This window comes from Armigeres subalbatus, chromosome 2, assembly GCF_024139115.2.
Source record: "Armigeres subalbatus isolate Guangzhou_Male chromosome 2, GZ_Asu_2, whole genome shotgun sequence".
Classification (NCBI taxonomy): Eukaryota; Metazoa; Arthropoda; class Insecta; order Diptera; family Culicidae; genus Armigeres; species Armigeres subalbatus.
Genome location: NC_085140.1, coordinates 448,425,225 through 448,445,283, shown reverse-complemented (window position 1 = coordinate 448,445,283; position 20,059 = coordinate 448,425,225). Strand labels below are relative to the sequence as shown.

Sequence of the window (20,059 nt, the reverse complement as noted above, 5' to 3'; positions counted from 1 at the left end):
ACGATCCCACTGACTTCACAGCGTTGACACCTGGACACTTCTTGGTGGGTAGGCCACTCACGGCAGTTCCAGAACCAGATTTGCAAGAAATACCAGAAAATCGTCTGTCTCTTTGGCAACGTACTCAAGGCTTCGTTCAACAACTTTGGAGACAATGGAAGTCGCAGTATCTCTCTGACCTGCACAACAGGACAATTGGACACCGCTGACAAAATCCGCATTGGCACAATGGTCATCGTTAAGGAGGACAATCTACCACCTCAGAAATGGTGATTAGGAAGAATAACAGACACGTTAACCGGTCAAGATGGCAACATTCGTGTGGTTACCGTACGCACTCAGGATGGTATTTTTTAAAGGGACATCTTTAAGATTTCCCACTCCATATTAGGGATACCGACGAGGCATCCCCGTCAAAAGAGTTGTGACTATTTCAACGAGGTGCTGCGGAAGACTTATTAAGATGTCCTCCGCCTAGACGGAGGACGCCGTTTCATATTTCATTGCAAAAAATTCAAAGGACGTTCATCTCCCTTAGCTGTATCCACGATCCGGCCACGGGACTTTAAGAATTTATCATCAGAATTGTCCGTTGGATATTCCACACCGTCAATCATCCCGCATAATCCCGCACAAGGGCGTCCGCGCCAAGCAAGTTACTTATTTTACTAATTTCCTCGTAAAAAGCTCCCTATGTTTCGTAGAATTATGCATCCACTCCAGGCAAGGAGGCCTCCAACGACAGATTTCGCGCTTAGTTTCATAGCGGCGTAACTGTATTGATCGATTTCTCTTAATCGATTTTATATTTTGTTAATAACTCAATTGTTTCAAAAGCTAAAACGGTGATTATTGATTCTGGTGCAAGATACAATCATCCTTTATCATACCAAACCATTAAATCATCGACCAACTAGCGCAATTCGGTACAATAATAAAAAGAAAACATCGACGAAGAGAAATCGATCTATACAGTTACGTCCCTATGAAACTAAGGGCTCCAAGGTAGGTCAAGGTAGGTCAAGGTAGCTCAGCTGCTATCATCGAAGCACACCAGAACCCAACCCCTATTCATTTTCATTTATTTAGTTTACATCTAAATACCGTGATGAACTTATGTCAAACCTTAAAAAATCACGTTAATAAAGAAATTAAAAAAAATTTACATCTAAACAGATAACACTGAATCAACAATTTGACGCCACAATGCACGGTTCGAGGCCGCATCTCTCCATCCTCGGATACGCCCCACGCTCGGCAAGTCGTTTTGCACCTGGTCTGCCCTTTTCGCTCGCTGCGCTCTACGCCGTCTCGTACCTGCCGGAAGCGAACACCATCTTTGCAGGGTTGCTGTCCGGCATTCTTGCAACATGTCCTGCCCATCGTACCCTTCCGGCTTTAGCTACCTTCTGGATACTGGGTTCGCCGTAGAGTTGGGCGAGCTCATGGTTCATTCTTCGCCGCCACACACCGTCTTCTTGCACACCGCCAAAGATGGTCCTAAGCACCCGTCTCTCGAATACCCCGAGTGCTTGCAAGTCCTCCTCGAGCATTGTCCATGTTTCATGTCCGTAGAGGACAACCGGTCTTATAAGCGTCTTGTACATGACACATTTGGTGCGGTGGCGAATCTTTTTCGACCGCAGTTTCTTCTGGAGCCCGTATTAGGCCCGACTTCCACAGATGATGCGCCTTCGTATTTCACGACTAACGTTGTTGTCAGCCGTTAGCAAGGATCCGAGGTAGACGAATTCCTCGACCACCTCGAAGGTATCCCCGTCTATCGTAACACTGCTTCCCAGGCGGGCCCTGTCGCGCTCGGTTCCGCCCACAAGCTTGTACTTTGTCTTTGACGCATTCACCTCCAGTCCAACTTTTGTTGCTTCACGTTTCAGGCGGGTGTACAGTTCTGCCACCTTTGCAAATGTTCGGCCGACAATGTCCATGTCATCCGCGAAGCAAACAAATTGACTGGATCTGTTGAAAATCGTACCCCGGCTGTTACATCCGGCTCTCCGCATGACACCTTCTAGCGCAATGTTAAACAACAGGCACGAAAGTCCATCACCTTGTCTTAGTCCCCGGCGCGATTCGAACGAACTGGAGTGTTCACCCGAAATCTTCTCACAGTTTTGCACACCATCCACCGTTGCTCTGATCAGTCTGGTAAGCTTCCCAGGGAAGCTGTTCTCGTCCATAATTTTCCATAGCTCTACGCGGTCTATACTGTCGTATGCCGCCTTGAAATCAACGAACAGATGGTGCGTTGGGACCTGGTATTCACGGCATTTTTGAAGGATTTGCCGTACAGTAAAGATCTGGTCCGTTGTCGAGCGGCTGTCAACGAAGCCGGCTTGATAACTTCCCACGAACTCGTTCACTAATGGTGACAGACGACGGAAGATGATCTGGGATATCACTTTGTAGGCGGCATTAAGGATGGTGATCGCTCGAAAGTTCTCACACTCCACTTTGTCGCCATTCTTGTAGATGGGGCATATAACCCCTTCCTTCCACTCCTCCGGTAGCTGTTCGGTTTCCCAGATTCTGCCTATCAGTTTGTGCAGACAAGTGGCCAGCTTTTCCGGGGCCATCTTGATGAGCTCAGCTCCGATACCATCCTTACCAGCTGCTTTATTGGTCTTTAGCTGTTGGATGGCATCCTTAACTTCCCTCAAGGTGGGGGCTGGTTGGCTCCGATCGTCCGCTGAACTGACGTAGTCATCTCCTCCGCTGCCTTGACTTTCACTGCCTGTACTCTCAGCGCCATTCAGATGTTCCTCGTAGTGCTGCTTCCACCTTTCGATCACCACACGTTCGTCCGTCAAGATGCTCCCATCCTAATCCCGGCACATTTCGGCTCGCGGCACGAAGCCTTTGCGGGATGCGTTGAGCTTCTGATAGAACTTGCGTGTATCTTGAGAACGGCACAGCTGTTCCATCTCCTCGCACTCCGCTTCTTCCAGGCGGCGTTTCTTCTCCTGAAAAAAGGGGGTCTGCTGTCTCCGCTTCCATTGTTTGATTTAATCACCGCGGGATTTTATTTAATTTTTCCGCTATATTGGCTTTTCTCGGTGATAATGAACAGAAACAGCATTATTTTCCGTGACGCGTTTCGGCTTACTGACCTTCAGCCATCATCAGACGTCTATAAAAAGACATATATTCACATTAACAATTTTCACAAACATTTTTTCACAGACATTTTGTTAACAAACATGGATATTACAAACAATCTCACAACGTGCTGGATGTAACCTCTCAGCTTGGCCAGTCAAATTACACTAAATAGAATTTCCCTCCCAAGCTTAGCCTACTCTGCATATGGTCAACACCCCATCTCGTTTATCGCGTCATCGTTGTTGTTATTCGTGTTCGATCTCGTCTGCAGTTCGCCACCCAGTCGATACAACAGTCCGTTGTATATGGAGTTAAAATTCCCACATTCTCGCTGCAGGTTCACCGTTTTGCTTTCCCCTTGCTGCTTGATGTGGAAGACCTCCGCTATCGTCCTGACCTCCTGGTTTGCGATTCGTTCGAGCACTTTGGTTTTCTCGAAGTTGAACAGATGCCCTTCATTCATCATATGAACTGCTAAGCCTGACTTCGGATTCCTCTTTTTGCAGTCATTCCTGTGCTCCGCAATGCGTACCTCCGTACCTCCGTACCTTCCGTCTATAACGTTCCAAGTTCTGCCGGGTACCTTGCTGCAGCGCGACCGCCCGCGCTGCGTCCTTCTCCTCCAGAATCTGCACTCTTCGTCGAACCAATCGTTCTGTCGACTTCGACCCATATACCCGACGTTGTTCTCCGCTGCGTCGTTAATGGCTGCTTTGACTGTATTCCAGCAGTCCTCAAGAGGGGCCCCATCGAGCTCACCCTCTTCCGGCAACGCTGCCTCGAGATGCTGCGCGTATGCTGTGGCGACATCAGGTTGCTTCAGTCGCTCTAGGTCGTACCGTGGCGGTCGTCGGTACCGAACATTGTTGATGACGGCTAGTTTTGGGCGCAGTTTAACCATCACCAGATAGTGGTCAGAGTCGATGTCCTGACGTCGATATGTCCTGACGTCGATAATGTCGGAGAAGTGCCGTCCATCAATCAGAACGTGGTCGATTTGTGATTCTGTCTGCCGTGGTGATCTCCAGGTGTACCGATACGGGAGGCTGTGTTGGAAGTAGGTGCTGCGAATGGCCATATTCTTGGAAGCGGCGAAATCAATTAGTCGTAGGCCATTTTCGTTCGTCAGCCGGTGAGCGCTGAACTTTCCAATAGTCGGTCTAAACTCCTCCTCTTGGCCAACCCAACCCCTAGCAACAGCGATATTATGTATCCTCCACATGTCTAAGCATCAGCCACTGTCCAACCGTCACAGCCAATCAGTTCACAATCAAACGGCGGCCAAGGTCATCGATTGCCGCAATGAACATCTTCAGTTATCTTGTGTCATAAATGATAGAACTTGTAGATTTCAAACAGCTGTTTATACTGTACCGCTCATAAAAAAATCTACTCCTCCGTTCATTTTTGGTCGCAAAGAAAAATACGCGCCAAATAGTCGCCTAAGAAAAACATACCTCCAGATTAAAAAGCTACTTAGATATTTTTTTAAATTTGGCTACCACGTGGTGCATTCCGGAAGTGATTGCTTGGATAGCACGTGCTATTTGTACCGCGGAGAAATTTTTCACATCTATGAGAGCCTTTGAAAATGATCACGAAAGTTGTCATTTTGTTGCAAGGCACAATAGGGCACTGCACGGAAACATCTCTTTCTCTTTCCCTCCTCATAAATTTTGACGTTTACTGCCCTTGTTGTTTTCTAATTTCTTTGCAGCAAGAAACAGACAAAGCAGCCCGTGCTGTGTAGAGTAAAGGCTCCCCCAGACCTAAGCGATTTCATCGCCGAGACGGCGACAACTAGTCGCCGCGATTCTATCGTTGAGTCGCTGCAGGCAATATTCCATTTACGCTTCCATACCAACGGCGACAGAATCGCAGTTGCCAAGCGACAGAATCGCGTCGCAAATGTCGCGTCGCGTGTGTTTGGGAAAACCTTAAGTCATAATCATCTTCGCATTTTTTTTTTCAACATATCAGCTTGATGAGTTACAAGATCTATGTATAGTAGTTTAGTACAACAGGAGCATTCGGAATTTTTAAACAACTTTTCAAAATAAAATCTACAAGATTTCAAGGTGGCCGGCATGTTGCGAATCCAAACATCAGATACCCTGCTATTAGTTTCACATTTGAATCCCTTTCTACCTTTCTCCTGTAAGTACGGAAGCTCGTTGGCCGATTGTATTGTGCGATTGAAGTCACCAAGAATTATTTCTCTCACATGAAATGAATAGACACACACTGGAATATAGCTACCTTTATTTCAGCACAAACATTCATGGCTTCAATGACTAAAATGCAGTCAATTTCAACTAGAACGTGAATTACAACATTTTCCCTAGAAAACGTTGAAACCATTTCGTGGAGAAAATAGAACTAGAACCTAAGTAGAACAACAACAGTGTTAGCACATCAAATAAGCTCTTCTAGCATCACCATTATTACATAACGGAAAACGTGTTTTAAATATCTTAGAGTTAGCTACCGTGAAGAATTTCGAATTGCTACTAATCGCTTATATTGTTAACACATTACTAATCAGTCTTCAGTCGATCGAAGACACTTGAAATTTCTGAATATCATGTGGGTCGGTTAGTTTCTGTAAGTAGTGGATCTGGTGAAGGGATCGCCTGCGATCCTTTCCGCTGCTATGACTTGGAGCTAGTATTATTTAATTATAAGGATTGAGATATGGAGTAACAGGAAAATGTTTTCATGCATGTCAACTATTGCAACTTGTGTGAAAAGTGTAAACAACGATTAAACTGCTATCTTAAGACTACACATTTTGATTTCATTTTTCCTAATTCGCAATCGACTCCATCGATCCCCTGGCAGCCATTCGCTTGGGATCAACAACCGCGGACGATTTGTATCGTAGCACCATGTTTTTAATGATGAGATTGTCCAACGCTATATTGCTGACGCCGCGCAGACAAATGTACATCGTGTCAACGTTTCCGACGATGTATCCGTAAGGCATCAGTTCTGGCAGGCGGACGTCATAGGCGCGTTTTGCCTCTCCCACGTGGTAGCTGGCGATCGAGTCCGTATTGAGCCCAAGATTTCCACTGGGGTCAACTCGATCGAGGAAGTCTTTGAAGCTGCGGTGTATTATGTAGTCCAGGTTTTGCCAACTGGTCTTGCCGGAAACGTAGGTGAATGCGATCGTGAATTCGTTTTGCCGGATTTTCCCGTTCTCTCGATGCCCGTTCTCGATCATTTCTTCAAGGTATTTGTAGAACTGGTCTATTTGTCCAAGATAGACAGCGATCGCGACCTTTTTTCCATCGATGTTATCCACCATTGACTCGTTGGCGATCGAAATGATTTCCGAATCAGGGATCAGCGGTCTTTCGATCGATGGTGACATATCGGCGATGAATGCCGGACTGAGTGGCTCTGGAGGCGGTTCCGGTGCTGGTGCCGGCGGGATGTTATCTTCTTCACCTTCGTCCAAGTCCAGGGGAAGGTCGAGCATCTGGCGAGCGTTGACATAATCTACGGCAGCACTAAAGCGCCGTGATTCACCAACGGAGCTGGTCGGACTGGTGGAGCCAAGGGAGAGTTCGCTTCCCGTCATTGACCGGCGCGTGACCATCTGCTGCAGTCGATCGTTGTTTTGTTTGAGGGATACCATCTCCTGACGCATCTTCATGACCGTTTCTTTGAGGCTTTCCACTTGGGATGCTGTGGTTATGGCTTCGAGGCGGATATCTGTCAGAACGATGTCCTTCTCGCGAAGTTGATTGACCAGGCGGGTGACCACCGGATTGCCGTCTCGATCGAAAGTGATATGTTGTTCGCCTGAAATAAGATTCATGTTTGTGAATAAATATTCATTAGAGGATGTTTAGGTACTTACCATTTGGAACAGGACTGGCCGAATTTGGTGGACTGATTTTGGTCGGAGATAGCGGGGCAGCGTACGGCTGAGGACTAATACAAACATCTTCGTGACTTGGGTAGTTCATCAGCATGAAGTCAGGATCTGGATTGGAGGTTTGGCTGATGGGACGATTTGGTTTGTGGCCTTTCTGATTCCGCGAGAATGCCCTCTGTAGCGAATGTCGGAAGCCGCTCTTTTTCTTCGGTTGCTTATCCTGATTGGAACAATTCGTGCCCGTTGAGCTCGCTGAAAGCATCGAGTCCGTACTGTGATGACGCCTCATGTCGCTGTTTGGTGGTGGAGGGATCTTCTGGTTTTGCTTCAGGAAGAAAGAAAGGAAAATATTTAAATTATTCAAATTACACAACTTTACTAATTTGACTTACAGCTGTTCCACCAGAAGTCGTTCCATGAGAAGAGGTCAACGCAAGAAGTTGAGTTGCAGCTATTCCAGCCGATTGCTGTCTGAGAAGCTCGATTGTTTGTCTCATCTCTTGGATTTCGCTGTCCTGTTGAGTGAAACTTCCATTAGTTATAACAAACTTTAATGCAAAATAGAACATACCTTATCATCCGTTGAAGTCGTCATTTTCTGCAACTTTTGCGATACATTGACCAGATTCTGCTCAAACGCTGTTACAGCATTAGACTGGAAAGAAACAAACAAAATACGATGTTTAGATAAGTCATTACGGATAATTAAAAAATGTTTAAATCAATTATAATAAAAGCTTTTCTTAATATTGAAAAGTACTGAATGAATTTTTACGTGGAATTTGTTTAAATTTTAAATGGATGTGCGTTGCAATTACGGGGGAATATTCGTGTAATTTTCCAAATTAGATAAGGCCGTTACAAATCTCAATATGTAAAAAGGAGTTTACATTGCTTTTGAGGCAATATAACTCACGAACGGAGGGACCGATTTACAAGATTTTCTCACTAATCGATTTGTCTTGGGATCAGTTGTGTTGAAAAGTTGTCAAAATGCAACAGTTTTATGAGTTTTGAAGAAAGCCATCAAGTTCGAATTGAAATCCATTTAGAGCGACGCCACAATCAACTGAATGTTTGACAACGAGTGAGATCGGGCAGGTTTGCCTAGTATTTATTAAAAATTATGCTCTTCTGGTCTCCTGAAGGCGAGGAGGGGGATATTTTGTTCCTTCGAATTATTATGTTTGAGTAAAAAAGGGGGGAAGGCATAATTTTTTTTCCAAAGGGAAATTCGAGGAATTTCCTAAGGAAAATTCGAGAAATTTCTAAAGGAAAACTTGAGGAATTTCCAAAGGGAAATTTGGGGAATTTCCAAAGGGAAATTTGAGGAATTTCCAAAGGGAAATTCGAGGAATTTCCAAAGGGAAGGAATTTCCAAAGTAAAATTCGAGGAATTTCCAAAGGGAAATTTGAGGAATTTCCAAAGGGAAATTTGAGGAATTTCCAAAGGGAAATTTGAGGAATTTCCAAAGGGAAATTTGAGGAATTTCCAAACGGAAGTTCAAGGAATTTCCAAATGGATATTCGAAGAATTTCCAAAGGGAAATTTGAGGAATTTCCAAAGGGAAATTTGAGGAATTTCCAAAGGGAAATTCGAGGAATTTCCAAAGGGAAATTCGAGGAATTTCCAAAGGTGAATTCGAGGAATTTCCAAAGGTAAATTCGAGGAATTTCCAAAGGGAAATTCGGGGAATTTCCAAAGGGAAATTCGGGGAATTTCCAAAGGGAAATTCGGGGAATTTCAAAAGGGAAATTCGGTGAATTTCCGAAGGGAAGTTCGGGGAATTTCCAAAGGGAAATTCGGTGAATTTCTAAAGGGAAATTGAGGAATTTCAAAGGAAATTCAGGGAAATTTCAAAGGAAATTGGGAAATTTCCAAAGGGAAATTCGTGGAATTTCCAAAGGGAAATTCGGGGAATTTCCAAAGGGAAATTCGGGGAATTTCCAAAGGGAAACTTGGGGAATTTCCAAAGGGAACTTCGGGGAATTTCCAAAGGGAAATTTTAAGAATTTCCAAATGGAAATTCAAGGAATTTCCAAAGGGAAATTCGAGGAATTTTCAAAGGGAAAATTGAGGTTTTTCCAAAGAGAAATTCGAGGAATTTCCAAAGGGAAATTCGAGGAATTTCCAAAGGGAAACTCGAGGAATTTCCAAGGGGAAATTCGAGGAATTTTCAAAGGGAAATTTGAGGAATTTCCAAAGGGAAATTCGAGGAATTTCCAAAGGGAAATTCGAGGAATTTCTAAAGGGAAATTCGAGGAATTTCCAAAGGGAAATTAGAGGAATTTCCAAAGGGAAATTCGAGGAATTTCCAAAGGGAAATTCGAGGAATTTCCAAAGGGAAATTCGAGGAATTTCCAAAGGGAAATTCGAGGAATTTTCAAAGGGAAATTCGAGGAATTTTCAAAGGGAAATTCGAGGAATTTTAAAAGGAAATTGGAGGAATTTCCAGGAATTTCCAAAGGGAAATTCGAGGAATTTCCAGAGGGAAATTCGAGGAATTTCCAAAGGGAAATTCGAGGAGTTTACAAAGAAAAAATTGAGGAATTTCCAAAGGGAAATTCGGGGAATTTCCAAAAGGAAATTCGAGGAATTACCAAAAGGAAATTCGGGGAATTATCAAAGGGAAATTCGGGGAATTTCCAAAGGGAAATTCGAGGAATTTCCAAAGGGAAATTCGAGGGATTTCCAAAGCGAAATTCGAGGAATTTCCAAAGGGAAGGAATTTCCAAAGTAAAATTCGAGGAATTTCCAAAGGGAAATTCGAGGAATTTCTAAAGAGAAATTCGAGGAATTTCCAAAGGGAAATTCGAGGAATTTCCAAAGGTAAACTCGAGGTGTTTCCAAAGGGGAATTCTAGGAATTTCCAAAGGGAAATTCAAAGAATTTCCTAAGGGAAAATCGAGGAATTTTCAAAGAGATATTCGAGGAATTTCCGAATAGAAATTCGAGAAATTTCCAAAGGGAAATTTGAGGAATTTATTAAAAGAAATTCGAAGAATTTCCAAACGGAAATTCGAGGAATTTCTAAAGGGAAATCCGAGAGATTTCCAAAGGGAGGAATTTCCAAAGGGAAGGAATTTCCAAAGGAAAATTCGAGGAATTTCCAAAGCGAAATTCGAGGAATTTCTAAAGAGAAATTCGAGGAATTTCCAAAAGGAAATTCGAGAAATTTCCAAAGGTAAATTCGAGGTGTTTCCAACGGGGAATTCTAGGAATTTCCAAAGGGAAATTCGAGGAATTTCCAAAGGGAAATTCGAGGAATTTCCAAGGGAAAATTCGAGGAATTTCCAAAGGGAAATTCGAGGAATTTCCATAGGGAAATTCAAGGAATCTCCAGAGGGAAATTCAAAGAATTTCCTAAGGGAAATTCGAGGAATTTTCAAAGAGATATTCGAGGTATTTCCAAAGGAAAACTCGAGGAATTTCCAAAGGGAAATTTGGAGAATTTCCAAAGGGAAATTCGAGGAATATCCAAAGGGAAATTCGAGGAATTTCCAAAGGGAAATTCGAGGAATTTCCAAAGGGAAATTCGAGGAATTTCCAAAGGGAAATTCGAGGAATTTCCAAAGGGAAATTCGAGGAATTTCCAAAGGGAAATTCGAGGAATTTCCAAAGGGAAATTCGAGGAATTTCCAAAGAGAAATTCGAGGAATTTCCAAAGGGAAATTCGAGGAATTTCCAAAAGAAAATTCGAGGAATTTTCAAAGGGAAATTCGAGGAACTTCCAAAGGGAAATTCGAGAAATTTCCAAAGGGAAATTCGAGGAATTTCCAAAGGGAAATTCGAGGAATTTTTAAAGGGAAATTCGAGGAATTTCCAAAGGGAAATTCGCAGAAGTTCCAAAGGGAAATTCGAGGAATTTCCAAAGGGAAATTTGAGGAATTTTCAAAGGGAAATTTGAGGAATTTCCAAAGGGAAATTGGAGGAATTTTCAAAGGGAAATTCGAGGAATTTCCAAAGGGAAATTCGAGGAATTTCCAAAAGAAATTCGAGGAATTTCCAAAAGAAATTCGAGGAATTTCCAAAGGGAAATTCGAGAAATTTCCAAAGGGAAATTCGAGAAATTTCCAAAGGGAAATTCGAGAAATTTCCAAAGGGAAATTCGAGAAATTTCTAAAGGGAAATTAGAGGAATTTTCAAAGGAAAATTCGAGGAATTTCCAAAATGAAATTCGAGGAATTTCCAAAGGGAAATTTGAGGAATTTCCAAAGGGAAATTCAAGGAATTTCCAAAGCGAAATTCAAGGAATTTCCAAAGGGAACTTCGAGGAATTTCCAAAGGAAAATTCGAGAAATTTCCAAAGGAAAATTCGAGAAATTTCCAAAGGAAAATTCGAGGAATTTCCAAAGCGAAATTTGAGGAATTTTCAAAGGGAGATTCGAGGAATTTCCAAAAGGAAATTTGAGGAATTTCCAAAGGGAAATTCGAGGAATTTCCAAAGCGAAATTCGAGGAATTTTCAAAGGGAACTTTGAGGAATTTCCAAAGGAAAATTCGAGAAATTTCCAAAGGGAAATTTGAGGAAATTCCGAAGGGAAATTCGAGGAATTTTCAAAGGGAAATGCGAGGAATTTTCAAAGGGAAATCCAAGGAAGTTCCAAAAGGAAATTCGAGGAATTTCCAAAGGGAAATTTGAGGAATCTTCAAAGGGAAATTCAAGGAATTTCCAAAGGGAAATTCAAGGAATTTCCAAAGGGAAATTCAAGGAATTTCCAAAGGGAAATTCAAGGAATTTCCAAAGGGAAATTCAAGGAATTTCCAAAGGGAAATTCAAGGAATTTCCAAAGGGAAATTCGAGGAATTTCCAAAGGGAAATTCGTGGAATTTCCAATGGGAAATTCGAGCAATTTCCAAAGGGAAATTCGAGGAATTTCCAAAGGGCAATTCGAGGAATTTCCAAAAGGTAATTCGACGATTTTACAAAGGGAAATTCGAGGAATTTCCAAAAAGAAATTTAAGGAATTTCCAAAGGGAAATTCGAGGAATTTCCAAAGGGAAATTCGAGGAATTTCCAAAGGGAAATTCGAGGAATTTTCAAAGGGAAATTTGAGGAATCTTCAAAGGGAAATTCGAGGAATTTCCAAAGGAAAATTCGAGGATTTCAAAAGGGAAATTCGAAGAATGTCCAAAGGGAAATTCGAGGAATTTCCAATGGGAAATTCGACGAATTTCCAATGGGAAATTCGAGGAACTTCCAAATGGACATTCGAGGAATTTCCAAAAAGGAAAGTTCAGGAATTTCCAAAGGGTAATTCGAGGATTCTCTAGAAAAAGATTCGAAGAATTTTCAATGAGAAATTCGAGAAAATATTCATAAGGAATATTGAGGCATGTCCAGACGGAATTTCGCTGAATTTTCGTGCCATATTGCGCTACGTCGAAAAAGTTTGACGGATATCCCGAGGCATCTTCGAAGAATTTTTGAAGAATGTTCGAGAAATTTTCAAATTACTTTTTGATGGGATTTCAAAGAATGGGTTGAGGAAATCTCCAATAATTAACCGATGATATTTAAAAGAATTGAAAGTGGAAGTTGCGATAAATTTTCTGCAGAAACTCGAAAAAAAGCAGTTGGGGAAAATCCAAAGAGTTGGCCAAGGATCTTCTGAATAGTTATTGGAGAATATTTTAAGAGAGTTTACTGTGAAAGTATTTCCGAAAATTGAGCTGAGTAAATCCCGAAGAGTGTCATAAAGAATGTTCAAGAAAATCTCAATAAATTTGCTAAGGAAACTCCGAAGAACATTGTAAGGAAATTCCAAAGAATTTCCAGGAGACGTTTTAAAGAATTTATTCAAGGTAATGCGATGTAATTCGTTAGGTATAAGTACGTTAGACATAATGAACGTTTGGCATACTTCTGCCTTCTTTGAAATCGTTCTGCATTTTCAACGGTGTCCTTGTTCGACCTGAAGATTGCAGTTTGACTACGATGGGAACAAGCATAGCATCTATTTCACTTTTGTTCGCAAAATTTACGAAGGATTCCTGGAATTATAAAATCGCTGCCAATAAACGTCTTCCTTATGGTGTTTATAATATTTAATTTCAATGTTTATGGTTTAAAATTATTAACATTTTCATATGACTGAAATCTGATTTTTCCTAACAAATCCACCTGAAAATAAATTTGGAATGAATTCCAGCAAAAAAAAGTCCACGTGGACATTTGTTATACCTCTACACCCCTCTCCATGGGCAAACGTGGACTGCACAGTAGCTCGTCGCTCTCCCTTAGTTGTCCACGTGGTATATGGACGGCTCTCTAGTCCATCGCTTGGAATGAAATAAAACTCATTAGTGTCAATCACTAAATTAATGTTGATCTGGAGCAAACTCGCATCGAGGAGTCACGAAACGCACGAATCTATACGTTTGTTGCCTTAGTACCTTGGAACAAGGACGAACGTCATTTCATAACTAAGATTTAATCAGAGCCTTTCAGACATTGAACCATGCTCCTACATTCCGACCAGTTCATGTGGTCCATGGTGCAGTTAAATTATTTTTTACATCTGAGACAGAAACAGAAAAAAAATTTCTTCGTTTTTTTTCAGAACATTATTTTAATCATTGAATTTTGAACCTGCACCGAAACTACATGGCAATAACACTACAGTATTAGAAAATATATATTTCATCAGCAACGTTTCGTTTCAAATGCGTAGAGCCAATAAAATATTTATCGATTCTCGCCTCAGAAACAGAAATCGTCACCAGGAAGACCGCACAAATCGAACGAACTCGACTTTTTTGACACACAGAAAAGATCTATTCAAGTAGGCGTTGGTAGCCGAAAACCTTTGGACTACCACGCCGAACGGTCGCTTTAATTTATGGCCTATCAACAACCTTTGTGGTTTTTCACTTCTGAAAGTCGTGGGTCTCGTTGTTTGCCCATTACAGTTGACAACATAGAAAGACCACGCTGAACCAAATGATTTATGACGCAGATCGTACCTAAATAGACCACCTCACTGTAAACCAACCAATCACAACTTTTCATAACGGTGACAGTGTATAATCATTAATATTATTAGAGGAAACAAATACACCATGGTCGATAAATGGAATAGACGCGCTAATTCGAAGCTATAATCACGCTTGTAGCCCACTTGAGAAACCCGACAATCATTGCGGTAGCTGAGTCTCGTTCTAGTCCATGGTGAACCGCAGCCTCAGCGTACCTTTATGAGTTATTATGAAGATGGGAAATTGATTCACACAATCATGCTTGATCGTCAGCCGTTATAATCAATGTAAAACATCGCCTGACCTGGCGGAGCACCACTTCACTACCACACCGTCGTCGTCGTCGTTGCACCCGGAGTCAAGCCGCGACACGAAGTTGCCCTTCCACGCATTTACACCGCGCCTGCTTCGATTGAATTGAAGGATGATTGCACTTTGCATCACGGACGGCAATTTTGTGCCCTATCAAGCCGGAAGGTATTTATGAGAGTTTGTTAGGGAGGTGATGATGCGATCAATATTCCAGCACTTGGATGATGCGGCAAATAATTCCAGTGTAAATAATTGTGTAGCGTTTCCGTAAGCAGCGATAGGTTGATATAGGGCACTGCATGGACTGCTTTGTCTCTTTCTCGCTGCAAAGAAATTAGAAAACAACAAGGCCAGTAAACGTCAAAATTTATGAGGAACGAAAGAGAAAGAGATTTTTCCGTGCAGTGCCCTATTGGAGCAGAATTTGTGACTCGTTTCTTGAAAAACAAATACTCAACCAAAACAAGATTCCATGTGTTGCTGAATGACTAAATTGAATTTATCATTTTACTTTGATGATTCCGTTACAGCCATCATTGAAAAAAGCTTTTCAAATATCTATTTCAGGTCCTCCAATAGACAGTATATGCTCAAATTGCAAAGACAGAGAACTGTCAACCCATTTCTCAGTCAGCGGACCCCACGTCAGCATCCAGATCATTGGGTAACCTACATCCGAACAAAAGCACCAATCTACAGAAACATAAACACAGATGTCACACGCGATGCAGATGTTGGCTGGAAGGGAACTGAAGCGAAAGGCCACCACAAATTGCAAGCCGAGATTATGGGTCTAAAAGAGCGAAAACAAACATTGGAACAGAGAAAAAAAGAGGAAAAGGGAGTGCCACACTTTGTCAGTCCAAGTTAAATTCTGTGTTCTGGATTTGCATGCCGAGTAACTATTAACGACGCTGGAGGCTATTCAAATCTCGTGTTTCACTTTCCGAGTCCGGCTATGCCTACATGCCTGCCTGCATAGTAAAAGGGAGCGATCCAATTCACGTCGAATGACACAGATTCTTGCCTAATGATGGAAAAGGGTACCCTTAATGGGTGCATTCTTAAGTGATTCAAAATGCAAAACAGCCGAGAGGCAGAGACATCAGGGCGTCTTTCAGATGAATAAGTCGATTGGAGAGCATCGAGGATCCGAACGACGGCACAGACTCCGCGAAGTCTCCGCGATCGATGGCTGTTGACGGGAAACATCACGATTGCGTCATTTATTTGGACCGCACGAAAATAAAATAATCAATTTGTACATATAAATGGCAAATGTTTTAATAATAAGCGGTCTATCAAAGTTTGAACGTGAGGAAGCCGGCTTACGCGATATGGCATCGTGCCAGTCGGTAGTGATAAGAAGGCTCAACTGGACGTGGTCTGATATAAGGCAATTAAAACGTAAATAAAAATAAAATGTATTTCATGACGATCGAGCATTCACTTTTCGGAGGAATTTATTAATTCGAATTGAAGTAAGGCAATTAATGGAGTGTTTTCAAGATGGACTGGACATTAATTATCATTCCGAAACTTTCGAATCTTTTCTATACGTAACGGCGTGAGATTACGCATCACAATCGATTTAAAATGTGCGTGTGCAGCGGGATACGAATAATCGGTTGTCGCAGCCATCAACATTGCCGCACAATGAGACTAAATTCGAAATACAAATGCCTTTGCCTTTAAAAAATCATGTACAGAAATATTGGGAGGCAAAACGCCTTTTCGGTACCTCTTAAAAATGGATTGTTTGCGGGAAATGCAATTCAGATGCTTAGTTTACAATCAAGTAATGTAATTAAATCGAATAGTAATAACTCGTCTTCTGATAAGCGAAACAAACAAGGCCTAATTATAACAGAAAGTAAGCGCTATCGTAATATCAGGGAAATGACGGCTTCGGCAGATTTTGTTCTATTATTGCCAGGGGGGTTTTCTATAACTATTTATCCTCAAATTTGGATTTAACATTCTTTGCATGTCCAAGAATATTGTGGCCAAATTTCATAAAATTTGGTCAACAAAACCCCATGACAATAATAGAACAAAACCTACCAAAGCCGCCCTACCATGAGTTAGAAGAATGTATGTAAATAAGTTGACATGATAGACAAATAGATTTTGACTACCTTTTAAAACAAGAAAGTCCCACTGTAGGTCGTCGTCGCCTGCTGTGTTTTGTGCTACATGGCACTAGGCAAGAGGCTTTGATGTGCGGGTGTCATATTTCCTCGGATACACTCTCGCTCGTCTGGGGGTTTATTGTTCCAGTAGCCATATTTTGTGATAACCGAAAAGTTTGGCGTTGTTGTTTGTTTGTTTCCTGTTATCTGCTTACCTCAGTTACTGATGATAAAACAAACAGTTTATGGAAAATTGTTTTTTTTAGAATCCCATGTGATTTCTATTGGTACTGTTTTGAAAAAAAAATGGGGTTTGACGTAAGCTAACGGGTGGCAACTTAAAAATTGGAATGACTTCAATACTTTTCTTTCAGAATAATTATGCTTTCACAAAAATATAACTTAATATGAATGAATATTTAGAATTGCCACACACATACTTTCACTCCAACATTGCTTACAACATGCCGTCGAAACAAGAAGTACTGCGGCGTGCATTGTAATTTTTTCAAGCGAACAAAGATCATGGGAAAAGTACACGGTCGAACATTTTAAGCGTGAAAATGTTCCGAAAACTGTCATAGCATTGTTTGGTGTACTCAGCTCCATTGCATACAAAGATGATTGTAAGGCCAAAGACACGAAGCAACTCATAAGCAGGATCAGAAGCAGCATTCAGAAAATCGATGTGTTAGAACCGTACAGCGGTCATGTTATACTAACAAGACTAAGCTGCGCCGCATGGCGAACCACGGACCATATGCCAATATTCATTAGTCTTAGTTTGAAGACTAAGGACAGCTCTTTGTATAACATATGTTAGATTGAACTTTACTTCTTTGTATTTTTTATCCCGAGCCATTCTTTTCATTCCATTTTTTTAGTTGCCACTCGTGACATCTGAGGAGAAGGTGATGTAGAACGAAAAATTCCAAATCGAAGTCTATCAATAAAATAGGCGAGATCCCGCACACCAATAGCATTATATTTCGGAGGATTTTCGAAATTACTTTATCAATCGATTCGGAAACCTTCCAACAATTTTCCAAATCCATTGAAACTATTGATTCTAAACGTCAGACTATTGAAAACTCCAATTCATTCCAAACCTAGTACCAACCAATTCCGCTCATGCATCCCCAACACGGACATCAGATTGATTTACGGGCTTTTGGAACCGCCGCTTCATTTTTCTGTGCATAAAAATTCGTATTTCGCGTGTTCATCATTTTCGTCCGAGATTTCAAGGAGAGCGGACGATGGCATCATTCGCTACCATAGCGTCCTTGGCAGCAGTACTAGACGACATTTTTTCGCACTGGTGGCGTTTGAAGAACAATCGAGCAGCCATCATCAATGGAAACAGTTTTTAAGTCACAATCTTCTCGCGAAATTCAAAGTGATTGGTCTCTGCGAAGGCGAGTTTTATCTCTTTCTCACTACATAGAAACTATAGGAAACGATAAGTTGACAGTTACTGATCTTGTTTTCTAACTTTCATAAAGAACGAAAGGGAAAGAGATTAGATCGTGCAGTGCCCTAAATCAGTTATTTGAGGATCCAACCCAACTATTTTCAGAAGAAATTTGATTTGAAAAAAAAATTCAAAGTACAATCGCTGTTGGGTAGAAGAAAATTTCTTAAAAGTAAAAAATAACATAATCGTTTGGCTAGAGAAGAGCTGCATGCGACTAATGGTCTTTTTCGCTCTCCCGCTGAGCTAAGCTACGCATATATTGACGTCACCGTTTGCGCTCCATAAATACAGTGAGAGAGTAAAATACTTCCTGACCACTTTTCGTGACGGTCTCAGAATGACCTCCCTACTTTGCCGAAGGACGTAATCCTACGTTAAAACCACCTTAGTACAATTTAGCTCACTGGCAGCAATCATGTAGAAGTTGAGAGGGAGGGGGAGCGAATTAGTTATTCGTATTCTTTTTGTGCCATTTTTGCTTGATTTGCCGTGGCCCACATCAAGCAAACCTGCACGGAATTCATGCAGTGGATAGCCTCCTCCTAACAGTTGCCAAACTAAGAAGCCGCACCGAGTCAATAGATCTGGGAGATGACTGGAGAATGCATGTTCAACCCCAAGTCGGAAAATGACGAATTTCTTCAGCCGCATCGCCGCTGAGGCAACACGTTTTGCTTTTAGTGAATAATCGGAAGCTGTGTTCGAAGTTAATTTATTTGCAAAGATCGGATTGCGCACTACAATAAACTCTTCAATGGCGCCGGTGGTACCGTGCGTCACAAAAAGCGCACAATCAGTCCTTTTCAGGACTACCAAAAAGAACTCTATCTTATAGCGAAGCAGTATTAGCAGTTTGAAGTACAGTAGCAACAGATTGAATAGCTGGGAAATTAGGGCAGTAGAGCTGCCGGCGGCAAGAAAATCATCAAGTCTTTGGAAAACGCGATGTTGCTCTTCGCAAGCTATAAGTACGAGAACGTCATTCTATCGAAGCATTGCCGGGTCTACAGCCTGGACGAGACCGTTGCAAAGTGGAAGAAACTGTTCCAGTGATACAAATCGGCTGTGCCTCCAGTACACGATAAGCGACGGGGACAGTTTCACATCGTATGCTGCCATGGTGAACAAACACTGGAAAGCGTTTCAACTTTCTAAGAGGCTGACCCCGAATCAGTTCAATGGGATGCAACCATCCAAGCCAGATTGATCTCGAAACTGAAAGCCGACGGAACATCAGTAAACAAACAAGCAGAAGCCACAGGCAAGGTAACCCTGGAGAATCTAAAAAAAAAACGCAACGTCAATCTTTTCTTCTACAACCAGAGGCCTGCGAAGAAGATTTTGAAAGTTCCCCAAAAAACACCATGCTGGACCTGTGGTGACCATTACTACGTCCGTGAGAACAACAAGGGCATAAGGAAGGGTATTGTTGTTCCAATAAGAAGCCCACATCATCAGAATCCATCAAGGCGAGGAATATCCATATAACGTTGGAACCAATGGAAGTTCATCTCGGTCAAGCTGAACGGGACCGCATTGAAGCTCCAGCACGATTCAGCATCCGATATCGCCACCATCTATAAAGATATTTGTATCTGAATTGGACAGCCACTTAGTGGACGGAGGAATGTGCAGTCACTGCTTCTGGTGGCAACCATAGTCTTCTTGCCGAGATCCAGATATATATCAGTATCAGGGACGTGACCAAAACCGGTCGCATTTTTATTTCGAGCAGCAACGAACTCAAAATGTTGAGGTGTACATTTTAGCGATCCTGCCAGGTCTATTTTCCAACGTTACTCGTGAAAGCACCCACTATTTAATATATATAGAAGTGTGTGAAAAGAACGCTTTTCACGGAGAGCCAAAAAAGAGTTGAAGCAGCGGAACATTTTTTCATTTCAGAGGTATGAAGAGTAATGCACTCTAAGTTTTTTTTTCGCTGGGATCAAGCAAAGTTTATTCTTTCAGTGCTGTGCTGTCAGCAATGCGTCCAGCAACACTATGTGGGGGCGCTTGCCTGATCATTGTAAGTTCATCGGGAGAATATTGCTGAGTTTCAGTGGAACTTTCTTTGTTGAACGTCTGCTGACACCAGGATCAGATTCTTGGTGTGTTGTTTCGTTATATCTATGGTAATCAGAAGGATACTGC

At 41.8% G+C, this 20,059-nt stretch overlaps 1 protein-coding gene across 1 annotated transcript in view; it reads right to left on the bottom strand.

Annotated features, from left to right (window-relative positions):
• Positions 1 to 5,365: 5,365 nt before the first annotated feature.
• LOC134213711 (protein sickie-like) overlaps positions 5,366 to 20,059 on the bottom strand; it is a 128,397-nt gene continuing 113,703 nt past the window's right edge. The window contains exons 3-6 of the mRNA XM_062693006.1: positions 7,578 to 7,661; positions 7,399 to 7,521; positions 6,989 to 7,331; positions 5,366 to 6,930 (exon numbers count right to left, since the gene is read on the bottom strand). Of these exons, the coding sequence (XP_062548990.1) occupies positions 5,927 to 6,930; positions 6,989 to 7,331; positions 7,399 to 7,521; positions 7,578 to 7,661 (1,554 nt within the window). The 3' untranslated portion in view covers positions 5,366 to 5,926. The remainder of the gene's footprint in view (positions 6,931 to 6,988; positions 7,332 to 7,398; positions 7,522 to 7,577; positions 7,662 to 20,059) is intronic.